The sequence below is a fragment of the Macrobrachium rosenbergii genome, chromosome 12 (genome assembly GCF_040412425.1).
Source record: "Macrobrachium rosenbergii isolate ZJJX-2024 chromosome 12, ASM4041242v1, whole genome shotgun sequence".
NCBI classification, from domain to species: domain Eukaryota; kingdom Metazoa; phylum Arthropoda; class Malacostraca; order Decapoda; family Palaemonidae; genus Macrobrachium; species Macrobrachium rosenbergii.
In genome coordinates this window covers 67,403,396-67,420,720 of record NC_089752.1, presented here as the reverse complement: position 1 = coordinate 67,420,720, position 17,325 = coordinate 67,403,396, and the positions used below count along the sequence as shown (strand labels likewise).

General features: G+C 42.3%; 1 protein-coding gene across 1 annotated transcript in view; it reads left to right on the top strand.

Moving 5' to 3' along the window:
* The window catches only part of LOC136843714 (methylmalonyl-CoA mutase, mitochondrial-like), a 418,104-nt gene that overhangs the window by 202,892 nt on the left and 197,887 nt on the right, over positions 1-17,325 (top strand). Inside the window, exon 9 of the mRNA XM_067112308.1 lies at positions 15,318-15,441. Coding sequence (XP_066968409.1) covers positions 15,318-15,441 — 124 coding nt within the window. The remainder of the gene's footprint in view (positions 1-15,317; positions 15,442-17,325) is intronic.

Sequence of the window (17,325 nt, the reverse complement as noted above, 5' to 3'; positions counted from 1 at the left end):
CTTTATTTAGGCATAGCCCTAGGTAGGTAGCTCTCCAGAGGTTGTGGAAGCAACTATTACATGGATGGCATCTTACATACTCACTCAATGGTGTTTTCAGTATGGTATGTTCAGCGGAGGTTGTGTTCCCCATGGCTTTTAGTTCTTGTGTAAACCAACTTTTTTCTTGGTAATTTTAGTTTATTTCTCTGTTCTTTTAACAATTCTTTGCCCCGCCCTCTTCTTCAGGCTGTCTCCAGAAGGAAATAACTTTTTAAGTGAAACATTTTCATTGTTTCATGCCACTTAATTCTTGGAGTTCCAAAGATTTCCGTGAGTATTTGAGTTGCTTCTTGAAGACCTCACTATATGCTATTTGGGCTCTTGTCAGATACATTCTTCATGTTGTCTTGCATCTCATGGCTTTGTAATTGATCTCCATACCTGTTCCAACAGAACTTCTCATCCCAGCTGTTGGTCTTAGTGGGGGACCTCCATTTCCCTTGGGGCTTGGGGCTAAAAGTCTTAGAAAAAGTTCCATTCTTGAACTCCCTGGCATTTGCTCCTTGTCCTGTTATTCTCTTGAATTTTTTCCTGTCTGTCCCTTCTCTTCAGTCACTGGAATTTAACTCCCTCAAGGCCTGTCTCTTGTGTTTGCTTTGGCAGGTGCATGATCAAGCATAGTATTGTGTTTCTCAGAAGTCCCTCACACAGTTTAGGGTCACTGCCCATGAGGTTCAAGTGACTTTGTCTTCTCTATTGTGTAGTGTTACTTGGACCTCTCTCTATATTCTTAGAACTGACTTCTGACCAGGTATGTTTCTCTTGCTTGCCTTTATCTATACTTGTGGCACAGTATTTGCAAATGCTTCTTATCATTTTAATTGTTGTAGTGGGTATAACAGTAGTAATGATATAAATGTAACTACACCACTGAGGTAGTGCTGCAGGTTGAGGGATTTCTCATCCTCTTCTTCATGACTTCATCCCTCTTCCCATTAGCACATATGGAGTTGTGATTTTCTTGAAACACCTGGTTTTATACCTCAGGTACTTTGAGTTTACCATCGGGGTTTATATCTTCATTTATATCCATTTCCTGCTAAAGCTTCCTGGATTTCCAAGATTATTATTGGCTCTACTGCATATTGTATTCGGGAATTGGACTTCTTGCATCTGGGTCATTCAGTTATAATTAATTGGTCTCATACAATAAACAATGTTTTTAAAGTAAAACAAGTTTACATTGACTCATCAGTCACAATCTTCAGTGCCCTCCTCTCTTCCCCCCATTCTTCCAGATAGGGGCTGGCACAGAAGAATGAATTTTTGGTTACCAAACAGTGGACTGTGAGCTGGGCAGTGTAGCAGGACTTTTCTTCTTTCTTTCTTTCTTTTCTTTTCTTCTTTCAATTCGTGTGGCCACATCTATTTCATATTAAAAACCATTTGTATGCAACTTATTTTATTGTATTTCTAAAGTTTGACACTAAATGCTGTTGGCTGAAGCTGTGGAATTAGTTTAAGATATATATAACTTTTAGATAAGGCAAATAACTGGTACAAGGAAGGATAAAAAAAAGAGTTCCATGTAGAAAAAGTAAATGGGATGCTAAGCTATTTAAAGAGGAAATAGAAAAAAGATTTTACACTTACCATTTTGCAGTGCTATGAAAGGGGGAAACGTACTAAATTGAGGATTTACTTGTCGGGGAACAAACTGATAGTTTTGCTAACAAGAAGAAACAGAGAATGAAAATAAAACAAATTGCTTGCTGCTAAATTGAGGAAGTGGTGGACATCAGAAAACTGGAGCTGCAAAGTCAAAAGATCTGCATTCTAGCCCATTCAGTATGACATGTCTTTTGATAGCAAGCTAAGGAACTCTTAACCTATAGCCAAAGACAGGTCAGTAAAGTATCAAAGAAAACAAGTAGGGATGTAAATATAGGAATGCATACTAAGCATCATGAAAGTGATTACACCTTGAGTAAAGCCATGTGTATTGTTAGGTGAACAGCAGCACTTCAGAAAGGATGGAAGGATGGAAGAGTGAAACAGGCCACAGAAGATTTGGAGGAACTTTAATTTTTGTATGTGAAAGGCTGTTGATCCCTGATAAGAACAGTTCCAGGGTCTCTTCAGATGACCTGCTATCTTCTCAAGTCCAAGATATGTCAGAAAGTGGGAACCCCAACAACTCATTCATAGCATTCCTAAAAGAAAACTAAAGGAGACTTGGAGGATAAAGGGCAAGAGACTTGGAGGATAAAGAACAACATAGAAAAATCCCTGTGAGAGTTAGTTTGAAATCTGTCATTCATTAGAAACAAATGGGACATATTTAGAGCCTGGATGGCACATTGATGAGGAGCCCAGAATAGTTTGAATTGCAGGCATAGATTCACACTGATATTATGATTTTGAAGTAGAATATCATTTATCAGAATGTAAAATGCTCAAGAATAATAATTAGGTAGAGAAGGTGCTGCTGCACACCTTTACCTAATATCTCTATTGGAACCTAGTCCACTTTAGGTTAGATAGAACATGAAATGCTGAGAGTATTGTTAAACAAATGTGAAAGGAAGCTTTATGTATACATCACATATAGAAACTTCCCCATCAGGATGCTGAAAAAGAGGAAAACTTACACAGCATCATGAACCACACCACCAGAAAAAATTTTGACATCGTCAGTGGGGACTTCAGTTGCTTAGTGGCCTGGAAAGTATGGATTGCAGTTGTAGAGGGTAAGCGTTTACTAGATGTTGGTACTGAGGAATATTTAGCACAGTGGGTAGACAAATCAACAAGGGGGAAATAATGCCTTAGATATGGAAATTTCCTCAGAGGATAGTATGATATCTAATTTATTATGTATGTGAGAAAAATTAGAAAAAAGTAGTGTAATTTGATTTGAAATATAAATATTTTCAAAGGTGAAAATATATTTACATTGTTTAATTTTCAAAAAGGTGCTAGAAGGTTACTAAGTGAATAAGAAATACCAAGGAAAACTGATGTAAAGCTGAAGTGGCTTTCATCTAAAGCCAACTTATGATGATTCAAGATTGGTATTTCCAGCAGTTAAAACACCAAATGTGATCAAACAATTAAGAAGGTTTATTATGGGTATTGCTAAAGCAGTCAGGGATAGACAGGAACTACTTGAGGTCTCAAAGTTTAGATAGAAACTACTTAAGGTTTCAAAGTTAGAGCCATCACAAGAGACAGAAACCATTCCTCACAATGAGTTCCAAGGGTAGACAAATTAATTACGAAGGCAAAGTTTAAAAACAAAGATGGCAATGTTGTTAAAGCAATGAAAGTCTAGCTGCTTTATTAAATAAATAATTTACTAGAGTGTATGCTGAAGGAGACCACTCAGAAATCATTAATGTCCCAGTTATATACCAAGGACGTGGGTCATTAATGACAAATGGCCAGCCATGGTTTGATGATGCATGTAGATGAGCTCACCATGACAAACAGACCAAATTCAACACATGAAGTCGAAATTGTTCAAATAAAATGACACTGTTTTTGTTGAGTCTCACCTTGCTGCGAATAGAACTTACCTTACAGTGAGGAGGAATTACTCGGCCTCATCTGTGGTGGGCCAAATTGGCATCTTCTATCTTTGGGTCAGGCTCACCTTCCATTCCACCACTACTAACAGATGATGGTAGATTGGTTACTGGCTTTGGGGAAAATGCTGAACTGCTTCATTGAGCTTTTGAAGCTAAGCAGTCAGCTGAGGATGCCCCTCTCCCTGATACTTGTCATCCTGAATGTATTCTTACAAAATTTGCATTTTGCTCCAGGGATGTTAAGAAAATTCTGGATGATCTTGATAGCTGGGGTGGAGAAGAACCTGATGGTTTCTTCACTTTGTTTTTTAAAAAAGTTTCTAGTTAGTTGACTCCCAAGATTAGTAGTTTCTATAGATTTTTATGTTGACATAGTATCTTTGCAAATGCGCAAGCTTAGTATCCAGTGCCTGTTCCAAAGAGTGGCATATCTGCATACTGCAGTAACTATAGGGAAATTTCTATTTTAATTGTGCTCTCCAAATTTGCTAAAAAAAATTATTTTTAAGCCACTATTAAGTATGTGCAATCTAAAGGATTGTTAGCTGATAGTCAGTATGCATATAGGAAGCAGTCAAGTACCAGCGATGCTCTTTTAGACTTGACATGCCATCTGCAAGAGAACTTTGATAAGGGTTTTAAGTGCAGAATAATTCAAAAAGATTCTAGTGCTGCTTTCAATTTAGTAAATCATAAGGCACTTATTTATAAACTTCAGAATCTTGGAATGGGTGGATATGTTTTAGGATTACTTCAAGATTCTCTTACAGGTAGACAGCAGCGAGTTGCTGTTGATGGCTATTATTTTTGGTGTACACAAGCGATATGGTTGTTGGCCTTGAAAACAAAATTATTCAGTATGCTGATGATGCAACATTTGTGGGTGTAGTAAAGTCTCCACTTATGAGAAATGAAGCTGCCCTCAGCCTCACCCAGGACATGGACCAGATCAGTGAATGGTGTAGTTGGTGGGGTACAAGGCTGAACTCCAGTAAAACAAAAACGCTATTGATTAGTAGATCTTGTACAGATTTTTCACCCCATCCTCCCCTTCAAGTGGATGGGACTTTGTTGAATGAGTGTGAAGCTTTAACTATTCTAGGTGTAACTTTTGTCTCATATCTAACTTTTGAGAAACATCTAATGAAAGTTTCAGCAAATGCTGCACTAAAGTCAGGTATTGTTCGTAAGATCTCATACTGTATATTTATAACAGTGGTAAAATCAGTGCAACCTGTTTTAGGTCATTTGTGCTTCCTTTACTAGAATACTGTGCTTTGGTATGGATGCCTGCTTCTGCCAGAGATTTATTTCTTTTAGAAGATAGAGTGGTTCATGGTGGTAGGTTTCTGTTTCCTAATATTAGCAGTCATGAGTAGGACCATGGATCAATGGTCTCTTGTTTGTCACTTTTTTGTAAGTTGTATTTCAGTATAGATCTTTCAGATTCACAATTGATCCCTGATCCTCTTTTCCTGCCAAGAGCAACCAGATTCACTGAACAGCAGCATCAATATGCAGGAAATGTGCATCGCTGTAGAACTTCACAGTTCCAGAGGTCCTTTATTCCTCACACCGTTGGAATGTGGAACATTCTCCCTGAGGATGTTGTGCAGTTTGCACTTCAAAAGTCCAAGTGAAGATGCAATGCATTATTACTACCCGAATGCTATTTTCCTTGCATTTTAATACATTTTTGTCTATTTATTAATCCATTAATTTATTTTTAATTTTTAATAAGTGAGATCTCTTTACGTATTTCCCTTTACCTTCTCATACTTCTTAATGAGCACCATATTCTTTGGAAGCTTGAATTTCAAGTCAATGGCCCCTGTTGGCTTCTTCCATATGAATAGGGTTCATCTTCTGAATAATAATAGTAATAATGAGAAAAGTAGAAATGACAGAAGAATTGGAAAAAATAAGATGAGGTTGAACCAAATTAAGTAGAGGAAAAAATTACTGCATGCTTCTTTGACATCTGTAATACATCATTGTAACAAAGGGAAACAGTGAAGGATTGGAAACAGAAATATTAAGAAAGGTTGAAAATTCAGTCAGGGAACCATAAGGTCTACTGACCTGACTTCAGTTCATGGGAATATTACTGCAGCAGAGTATCCTAGGAGTCCGTAAAATAAAAGAAAATTAATATAGACTCTAACAGTGATGGAGATGCAATTTACTGAAGTAAAAAATACTATTAGTAAAATGGAGAATGGCAAACCACCAGGTCATCATAGATGCAAAGTGAAATGTTGAGGGTACTTGTTATGGAGGGGGAGAATGGATATTGAAACTGTCAAGGGCAATTTGGGGATTAGGAAGTACTGTAATGCAAAAAGACTGTGAAGAAAGTCTGATTATTAAAGTGTTAAAACATAAGGGAGATGTTATTGAGTGCAGTAGTTACAGAGGAATCAGATTAACTGAACGTATGGTGAAGATTCTTAGGAAGAATATTGGTTGAGAGATTGCAAACAGGTATGAAGATTGGTGAGAAGCAGTACGGTTTCATTAGAGGAAGAGTGACAGTTGATGCTGTCTAAATAATAAGACAAATATACAGGAAAAAAGGCAGGAATGTAATTGGAAGCTTGACTGTGCATTATAAATAGACTTAGAGAAGGTATTTGATAGAATACCAAGTGAGGTAGTGTTCTGGTGTTTAAGCAAGAAGAAAGTGCTAGAAAAGCTGGTTATTTTGGTTGAAATGATGTATGAAAGAACAAGGACAGCAATAATAACAGCCTCTGGTAATTAGGTATTCAAAGTTGAAGTTGATTTACAGAAAGTATCAGTACTTAGTCCATTTCTGTTTGTGCTGGTTATGGATGTATTAAGTGGAAGGATTAGAATTGAGAACACTTGTTTTACAGAGTCCCAGTTCTCCTGCTCAACTGGTGAACTGCCGGAAAGTTTTGATATATGAATACAAGGATTAAATGAAATCAAAAGAGGGGTATCACCAGTGGGATGCTACAACAGTTGACCACACTAATAAGGGAATTGGTAAACTGAAGGCATTTTCATCTACCAAGTGTTGTATATGTGAAGCTTGAATTTTTTATTACTGAAGTCAGTACTGTTTTAGTTCATGTACAGTAAGTGAATAGAGATTTTCCAACATTAAAGAAAAATGCTGGTTCCCTAGATATTCGTTTTGCGGAACTAATTACCCCCACTTTCGGTAGGTTTTGTGACTAACAAAATGTAAAACATCTACAGGAACCATGTTCCATGAAGCTAATAATCATTTAAGTAATTAAGAGGAGGTTCTGATTTTTTCATGTCAGAACTCAAGCATTGCTCCATTCTCAAGACTATTTTCTATCAACTTATTAAAGTGTCAGGGTTTTGTGGTATTTTTTTCACTTGTAGATATTCTCCTGACTACTTCAAGTTTTATATTACAAGTTTCTGAGTCCAGTCCCGTGTCAGCCGGTGAAATTCCATTACAGCACGAATTTCTAGGTATAACAATGCTAGATATACCAGAGAAAAAGAGCTTTCAGGAAAGCTGGGGTTACTACCCCCAGTCGAGCGTCTTTTAGGAAGACGTCGGTATAATGAAGGGTGAGTGAAATACCACTACCACGGAAATATACTCGAAAGATCTCTCCTTATCAAAACCCCCGTAAAAGAGCGGTGAGCCGTTACAGCTCCCACACTCAACACCCGCCAGGACGGCGACACCAGCGCCACCTACTTCATTCCATTTTCTAGCACGTGATAAATTCGTTTCTTTTGTGTGCTCGTCCCCTTTTTTGGATTGTTTTCATCATCTACAATGGCATCGAGCACCTTTTCCATCTCTAAGTTAAGTACCATCTTCTTGTGGGGTTTTTGAACTATATTATTGGCTGTTTTGGTCTCGTGTTTTCATAAATATTGAGATCTTATGACGCCACGGCGTCCCCCGTCAGCCATGTCGACCGATGGCGGCTTACTCTTCTGTTCTTTCGGTTGGAGTTGTCTCCTCGTCGTTATAGAAAGGTTTTAACCCCTTGAATTCCTTCCTGGTGGTTCCTTGCGGTGGCTCCCCTCCCTTTTTAGTTTTTGTTTTGCATTATCGGCCTATCGGCCTTTCTTAGGTGATGCCCCGTCCAAGTACCCCAGGTTGGGTTCATTTTCATTTTGGTCTCAGTAGGCTATTATTTTATACTTGAAGATGGTGCTCTTTTTTAATTTTAGTATATTTAATTATTTTTGTTTATTGTTTTTTGGTTGTGTGGTTTACCTCTGGTGGGCCTCTCCCCCGAGGTAGGCTATGCTCCCTATGAACTTAATTTGATTTTGATTGTTTATGTGTGATGGTATTTTGTAGTGTAAGCTCCATCCCCTTGCCCTGGGTGCGGAGAGAGGTTGAGGGAGTTTTGGTTGCTGTTTCCTCCGGGTCGTTTTTACGGTGGTTAGAGTGAGCCCCTTAGTTCTCTTCCTCCATTTGGGGGAATCGAGTTCTTTGGATGTGTTTCCTCTAGGTTAGTCGCCTCCTTACCCCCTCCTTCTCGGTCCCGGTTGGCTCTCGGCACAAAATTTCTCTCCCTGCTTATTCCTCCTCCCCTTTTACACTCCTTTCTCTTTCCTAACCTATACTAGGTTAGGCCCATATTAGGCTTCGCCCTAGCAAGGAGTTGGGCTTGGGGTTGTGTAGCTCCCTGAGTAGGCTACCCTTCCAAGTTCATTTGGAGGGAAGGATGCAGTTGAGCGGGTGTCATGTTCTCCTGTCTCCTGTCCCCTTCCAGGTAGCCTACTCCTCCCACTCCCCCCAGCCTTGCGACTCTGCAAGGGTGACGCTAGATGGCGTTTTCTCCGAGTTCAGGGACTCCTCCTATTGGTAGAGGGATTCGCTCCCTCCCATACCGTCCCCAGCTTCGCTGTGGTGGGGTGGGTGGTTTGTTTGCTCGAGCGTGTTCGAATCACTTTCTCATACCTCTCATCTCCCCATCGGGCTACGAAGTTAGGGTGAAATGTGTGGCTCCGCCGTATGTTGTGAACATAGAACACTTTACCCGTTTTGTTTCTCCGGCGGGGAGGTAAGGGTGGGAAGTTTCTATATCACGTAAGCGAAGCGGACCCCTCCGGTCTCCGGAGTATTACCATCACTTGTTATTTTTATTATTATTATTATTATTTTGTTTTTAATCTTAGATAAATCTGTTTATCCATATATGCGTGAATCAGGTCCTACACCCGGGGGCTCCGCCGTTATTTTTCTGGCAGCCCTTATGGTTAGTTCCTGGTTTCTCGTTCCTTCATTCCCCGGAGTCCTCCGGGGTCTGAATCCTTACCTTCCACTCTGTGCATTTAAAGCTTATTGGCCCAGTTTATCATAGGGAGTTCTTCTCCGCCGGAGTATTCCGGTTGTAGTTGAGTTTCCCGGCCTTGCCGGCTTTAGATTGCTTAGAGTGTGAGGTTCATGTACTTTTATTTTTACAGACTGTTCGCTGTGAGGAGCCGGGGTGTACCGCCTCCCTTCAACAACCCTACGGGCACGTAGTATGCCGGACCCACGCTGGTTGTGCGGTCCGGCTTGACGACCTGGTTGTTTGGCACCCCGATGGTTGTGAGGTTTGCTTTGCTCTCTGTTCAACCATCCAGGATGAGTCGGTAAGTGACAGTCTTCTTTCCCCCAGTTCATGCTCCTCATGTTGTGTATTGTTTATATTCCCGGTCTGACTTTTCGTTCCTAACTAACTGCTGGTTTCTTTTGCAGGCGGACGAAGCTTCCAAGAAGTCTGCCTTGAATCCCTCCGGGCCTGGGTGGCTGGGTTTGGCAGGAATGTTCCGTCCGGGAAGCCCTACGCCCTCGACGCCAGGTTGAGGGACTTGCTTTACCCCGCGCACGGGGTGGCGGCTGCAGTGCCTGAAGAACTTGCCACCCCAATCATCCAACAAATCCGGGATGCGACCCAGCCACCTCAAGTGGATATCATGTACGCTGAAGTCTCGGAGGATGTTGCCGCCCTAAATCTCGACCTGGAACCAATGAATACGGAGCAGGACCAGGTGGTAAGTGGTGAGGTAAGTGAGGATGTTGGGGCGGGCCCCCTTTGTTTGTTTGACTCCCTGCTTCATCAGTTTCTTCTTTTGCAGGTTTTGTGAAGTCTTCCTCCTTGGGTGATAGAGCTCCGTCTGCTATCCCCAAGTTGAAGACTTCATGGAAGGCGAAGGGCTACAAGTCCTCGACTTCCAAGAAGGCATCGCCCTTCCCCCCGTCGAAGGCTAAGGTTTCAGGACCGATAGCCTCCGGGAGCAAATCTGGTTCCTCCGGCGAAGGCGCGAGTAAGAGGGCTGCAAAACCAAGCCCTCCTCGCCAACCTTCTTTTGATGCACAAGCCCTTGCCACTGAACTTTACAAAAAGTTCACGGAGGACCTAGATTCTAGGTTTGAAAAAATCTCTGATAAGTTTGCCAATTATGACAACATACTGGCAGGTTTGGCTCGCCAACCTCCGGCAGAACCACAGTATTCTATCCCCGACACTGCGGACCTCCCGCCGTTCGATGTCGGTAACCCCTGGCGGTTCAGACTCCGGGCCATCCAACATGATGGCAAACTTACAGTGGAGGGTCTGGGCACGAGAGACGGTTGGAGGAATTGGAGTTCTTCCCCCCCGATCTCTTGCCCCCTTATCCAGGCTTCGTAAGGCTCACAGAAGAAGCCTGGATTCGGTCAGACAAAGTTCCTAGAGAGACTGTCATCATCCCTAGGGACCAGGCTCAGTCGGCTCTCCTGCGCACTCTGACGGAGTGGCAGGCAGTAAACACGAAATTGACCCCTTTCAAGGGCAATTTTACGATGTTCACCCTGGGAGAAGACCTTCCCACTCCTTGCATGGACAAAGTTGCTCTGGCTACGGCCCGAGCATGCTTTGAAGGTAATCCCTTACCTCAATTAAGGGAAACAGATCCTACTTCCCTGGTATTCCCAGGAAGTAATGAGTTCTGGGTGGACGCCCCGTCCACTTTCACCGTCGGGAAGCTGGACCCCCTCTGCGCTTCCACGCAGTTTAGTGAACAGCTCCCTAAGCTGCCGGAATCTTTATTGAAGGCGGAGTTTGAGGCCCGGACTAAGTTAGCCCGGTCCTTGAGCTCCGGCTGTCTTACAGAGGCTACTGCCGTCTCCGGCTCAGACGAACCCTTTTTCCAGGTCCTGGCTAAGTCCTTCCTGGCGAGCTTTCAGTCGGACTTGCATGAGTTCATCATGGCCAGACTGGAGTGCAGGAAATTCATTTTTGCCGACGCTACTATCCGCCACGAGCCTAACAAGCTCGTTAAAAGCTCGATCTGGGGACCTAACCTCTTCCCTGAAGAAGAGGTTACATCCGTCATGTCTGAGGCTACACGGGCCAATCAGAGTCTGCGCTCTCGCTGGGGCATTCCCACTTATAAGCGCAAGACTCCAGAATCGGCCGGCCCCAGACGAGAGGAGGCAAACGCTTCAGGAGGCATAAGAGGCCCCATCAGGCGGTAGTTCAAGCCGTCCCCGGTCTCGGCAGTGGCCCAACCATCTACCTCTAAGGCCCACCCCAACAGTACGTGTTGGTCCAACCAGCTGCGCCCTCTTATGTGTCCTCACCAGCATACAACCCTACATATGAGGGCCGTGGGTTTTTTTCACGGCCTCAATAGGGTTGCAAGGGGAGGAAGGGGCAAGGTCCCCACAGAGGAAGGTCTAACACCACCCCAAGAGGAAGACCTGGACGTGGTAGAGGGAATAAACCCGCTCCCTCCCACTGAGAGAACACAGGTAGGCGGTCGCCTGTATTGGTTCAGGGACCAATGGACCTTCAGCCCTTGGGCACACAGCATTGTGTCCAAGGGACTGGGGTGGAGCTGGATCAAGAACCCTCCCCCTCTAACCAGATTTTACCAGCCACCCACATCAATCCTACAGGATTACGTAACAGAATTGCTCAACAAACGAGCAATAAAGAAAGCAAGGCACCTAAAGTTTCAAGGCAGGCTATTCACTGTTCCCAAAAAAGACTCCGATCAGCAAAGAGTGATCCTGGATCTGTCGCGTCTAAATCTCTACATAAAATGCGACAAGTTTCGCATGCTTACGGTAGCTCAGGTACGGACTCTACTTCCGCGTGGGGCCGTCACCACCTCTATCGATCTTTCAGACGCTTATTATCACGTCCCGATTGCGCGGAACTTCTCTCAGTTCCTCGGTTTCAGACTCGGGAATCAAGCCTACTCCTTCAGGGTCATGCCCTTCGGTCTGAACATTGCACCCAGGGTATTCACCAAGCTGGCGGACACGGTAGTACAGCAGCTCCGGTCCCAAGGAATTTCCCTAGCAGCGCACCTCCAGACGATTGGATAATCTGGGCACCAACTGTTCCGGAGTGTCAAGAAGTCACGTCCATAGTCATCAATTTCCTAGAGTCACTGGGTTTTCAGCTGAACAGAGAGAAGTCCCGCCTGACTCCGGAGTCCCGGTTTCAGTGGCTGGGTCTCCAGTGGGATCTGTCCTCCCACACGTTATCTCTCCCGCCTCCCAAGAGGAAAGAGATAGCATCTCTCACCAAGAGGTTTCTCAAAAATCCATCGGCATCCCGCCGGTCCCAAGAAAGAGTCCTCGGTCCCTTCAATTTGCCTCAGTGACAGACCTGCTCTTGAAAGCCAAATTAAAAGACATAAACAGAGTGTGGCGGAGTCGAGCAAATGCCAAGCTCAGGGACAAGGTCTCCTCTATCCCCGAATCTTAAAGACAAGACTGCGGCCTTGGACCACAGTCAAGGGCCTGTCCAAAACAGTTCCGCTTCAATTTCCCCCTCCGGCACTAGTTATCCACACAGACGCTTCTCTAAGCGGCTGGGGGGGATATTCACCAAAACAGAAAGTACAAGGAACGTGGTCCACAATGTTTCAGCAGTTCCATATAAATACCCTGGAAGCTATGGCGGTCTTTCTAACTCTGAAGAAAATCCGCCCTCCCAACCGGATTCATATCAGGTTGGTGTTAGACAGCGCAGTGGTAGTTCATTGCATCAACAGGGGCGGCTCCAAATCAGGTCGAGTAAAACCAAGTAATGGTAGCTATCTTCTCCCTGGCGAACAAGCACGGTTGGCACCTGTCAGCCACCCACCTAGCAGGAGTCCGAACGTGGTGGCGGATTCCCTGTCCAGGACTACCCGTTGGAGACGGAGGGTCCCTGGATGCGGAATCTTTCAAATGGATTTGCCGCCGGGTTCCGGGCCTCCAAGTGGATCTGTTCGCAACGGAGAGCAACTTCAAGCTCCCCTGTTACGTGGCCCCAACCTGGACCCTCAGGCGTGCCGCCACAGACGCAATGACAGTAGATTGGAACAATTGGGAGAAGATTTATCTGTTCCTCCAATAAATTTACTGCTGAAAGTATTACACAAACTCAGGACATTCAAAGGTCAACCAGCCCTAATAGCCCCTACTGGCCGAAGAGCAATTGGTTCCCTCTTCTTCAGGAACTGGGATTACGGAGTCTTCGGATTCCCAAGCCCATTCTGACCCAGACAGTACAAACCAAGACTGTGTCAGCTTCCTCAAGGATTCAGAATGCCCTAGTTTTATGGACTTTATAAAGTTCGCAGCCCAAAAAGGAGCGAACATTGACCCTGTCAACACTCTGTTTTTAGAATCAGATAAAAGAGATTCTACTCTTAGACAGTATGACTCAGCAGTCAAAAATTAGCCTCCTTCCTGAAAGCATCTGAAGCCAAAATCATGACGACTAATTTAGGAGTTTCCTTCTTTAGATCACTGTTTGAGAAAGGCCTGGCTCCGCCACTATTACCACAGTCAAGTCGGCATTGAAGAAAGTATTTCTTTACGGCTTTAAAATCGACCTTACAGATTCCTATTTTTCATCCATCCCCAGAGCATGCGCTCGTCTGAGACCAGTATCACGCCCACATTCGGTTACTTGGTTTCTCAATGACGTCCTTAAGTTAGCATCAGAGTTGGATAACTTTCCATTGCTCTTATCAGGATCTGTTAAGGAAGACTTTATTTTTGATTAGCTTGGCTTCAGGTGCTAGAATCTCAGAGCTGTTGGCTCTCACTAGAGGTGATAGTTTTGTCAACTTCCTCCCATCTGGAGAAGTCCTCCTTTCCCTGACCCTAGATTTTTAGCTAAGAACGAAGACCCACAGGACAGGTGGTCTCCTTGGAAGGTGGTGCCCTTCCTCAAGATCAATCTTTATGTCCAGTTTATACACTTAAATCTTACCTCTTAAGAACTCCACAGAGTAAGTCGGGTCCTCTTTTATCAGGGAGAAAGGTGGTACTCTTTCTCTGAACGCTATAAGGCAACAAATTCTGTATTTCATTAAACAAGCCAACCCAGACTCAGTTCCTAAAGTTCATGATATTCGAGCAGTGGCTACTTCTATTAATTACTTTCATAATATGGACTTTTCAGAGTTATCAAAATATACGGGTTGGAAATCACCTCTAGTGTTTAAACGCCACTATTTAAAATCGCTCAAGCCCTGAAATATTCTACAATAGCAGTGGGAAGTGTCATCTCCCCACCTTAAATAATCATTTCCTTATCCTTTCCTTTTCCCCCCCGCCTACCTCATTTACTTCTCTGCTTATTCTCCTGGTTGTTTATGCCTCACTGCCTGCCCCCTCATATTGATGTATCTTGTATCTACTGATGGAAAAGTGTAATCTGACTAGCCATAATTGTTTTTTCTTATGGGGTACTGGACGGTTTTTATTTGGCTCCACGTACCCCAGTAGATGTTTGTGTGTGTTAATTTTCATTAGTCTTGTCTCTTACGTGTTTAGCCTAAGTTTACGTGTATAGTATTAAGGTTGTATTTGCTTGTTCTGTGCACATTTCATGTTTCACTACCTTTAAGTAATTTTAAGATTTTTGAGGTTTTTTCCCATCATACCGGGACCTCCTTGTTTTGTAGTGCTAAGTTTTTGATGTGCCTTAGATTTAAGATACCTTACTTTTAGGTATTCTTGCTTCATGAAAGAGATTGCTTGATTAAAATTATTTTCATTAAATTTTGCTTTTTCTTCAGATTACCCCCTTTTTCCCAGTAGTAGCAGTCTTGGCATGATTCTCTATCACTATTTCACCGGCTGACACGGGACTGGACTCAGAAAAGGGATTTTGACAGAGGAAAATCTATTTCTGAGGAAGGTCCCGTGTCACCCGGTGACCCTCCCTAACTGACCTAGTACTCCCCCCTACTTGCACATGCCAAGTCTGGGGTTAGTGCTAGCATGGAATGAAGTAGGTGGCGCTGGTGTCGCCGCCCTGGCGGGTGTTGAGTGAGGGAGCTGTAACGGCTCACCGCTCTTTTTTACGGGGGTTTTGATAAGGAGAGATCTTTCGAGTATATTTCCGTGGTAGTGGTATTTCACTCACCCTTCATTATACCGACGTCTTCCTAAAAGACGCTCGACTGGGGGTAGTAACCCCAGCTTTCCTGAAAGCTCTTTTTCTCTGGTATATCTAGCATTGTTATACCTAGAAATTCGTGCTGTAATGGAATTTCACCGGGTGACACGGGACCTTCCTCAGAAATAGATTTTTCCTCTGTCAAAATCCCTTTTTTCTTTTTGTAATTCAATATTTTGTATCTTAATTTATGTTGAAGATTAACATTATGTGAGTAAACTGTGTCCTGTATAAAACTGGGGAAACAGAAAATATTGTTCAGGTACTTTTGAAGTGTAAAAAGTTAACGATGAATAAAAATCGTGTCAGAAGATACTTTTTGTTCTTTTAGGTAATTGATCCTTGGGCTGGATCATATGCAATGGAGTCACTTACAGAAGAAGTTTATAAAGCTGGTAAAACCATTATAGATGAAGTGGAAGCCATGGGAGGTATGGCAAAGGCTGTTGCATCAGGTAAGTTATCACTTACATTAGGGTTTTTTATAGGAAAAAGAAATATTTTATATTCTTGTGCTTTTTGGTTTTTTAATTGACTTGACATTTGCTTTTATTATGCTTGGGGGTCTTGATTCCTTGAAATCCATGGTTACTCTTTGTAAAACTCTGAAAATATTTGGAACTCATGAAGGTGATGGGGAGGGTATCGATGTTTTCAGTGAAGGGATTATGGATGAAAGTCCATGGGAATTGTTATATGCAGATGATCTGTTGATTACAGAGACTGAAAAAAGTTGCAAAGAAGGGTAAGAGAGTGGCAGGAATCTCTTGAATGGGGTAGTATGAAGGTAGATGTGAGTAAAACTGAGGCTACAGTATCCAGCAAGCAGGGAGGAGACCAGTTATTTATACAGGACAGAAGAGGCGTGGATTTGAAACTTGCAAAGAATTTCAAATAATTAGGATCTAATTTAAGCCAGGATGGAGAGTGTGAAGCTTAGGTTGACAGTACAGTAAAAGCAGCTTTTGGGGAAATGGAGTGAGAATGCCAAATAAACTGAAAATCAAGATTTATTGCATTGCAATCAGAATAGTGATGATGTATGATTCAAAAACATGGGTATTAGGAAGGAAGGAGGAACAGAAGCTGGAGAGAACAGAAATGAGGATACTTAAATGGGTTTTGAGGATCTCGCTGCATAAGAGACTGGAAAATTAAAAATTAGGTGTGCCGGAGGTGGTAAAGATTACTGCTATGATGATAAGAGAATCAAGGTTAAGATGGTATGGACATGTGGTAAGGATGAGTGAGGAGGAAGAAGTGAGGGGGGGCCATGGTTGGAACCTGTTAGGGGTATAAGGACAAAAGGGAGGCAGAGGAATAGATGGAGTTATACGATGAAGGAGTATTTGGAGAAAAAGGGTATAGTGGAGGAAAATGCTTTTGATAAGAATACTGTTGTTGGAGAAGCATCAAAGGCCACCAACTCCTTAGCAAAAGGATTTTGGTGGGGATGGAGAAGCAGAGGGTGAAGATGGGGATGATGATTTGGGGCTGTTGTTGACCAAATTAGTGATATTCAGAATAGTATAAAATATTACTTATTTTTAATATGGTTTGGCCAGATTCTACTCTTGAGAATCTTATCAGATCATGTCTTTAATAATTTTTGAACTATTTCTCATCATTTCTGCTTACACTTGCCCTTTAACTATTATTATTGATAGGTTTTCATAAATTATATACACATCTGAAGACCTTGATTTTAATAAGTGTATCATTTGAATTTCCTGTTGAGTGCCTTACTGATATTGCTGACTACTGTAAGTCTCACTTTTGCTTGAACAGTCATTCTGTTCATCTGTTTTCATAGTATACAGGAATTTAAGTGATTTTATGCAAATTTTTGATTGGTATGTTAATTTTGATAATGCTGGCATAATCATGTACATCATTCTCTCCATAGTGAAGTTTCAGTGAGCTCTGGCTTTGCTGGGCTGTTAGTTTGCATTTTTTTTCCTATACACTTTATTTAGTATTAATTACCGTCTGTTACTCCTGATAATCTGGATTTGTACTCTCCTTTATTAGTATTTTCACTCTATTTTGTTTTCCATTACAGTATATGTTTAATGGTTATTTACTGTAATTATTAATTCATTGTTTGTATGTTATAGTCGTTTCATCTCAGATTTGCAACAGTAAAAATTTAGTGCCTTACCTCATTCAATTATTGAGTTCACCTTTAGAGTAATTTTACATTTGATCATGATTTGTTAGATTAGACAAGAATCTTTCCCAACTAAATGTTATTATGACTCAGATGTGTTCTTACTGCATAAACAGTTTACAGTATTTGTATGTGATGCTGATTTGACTTTTTACGTATGCAGAACCTG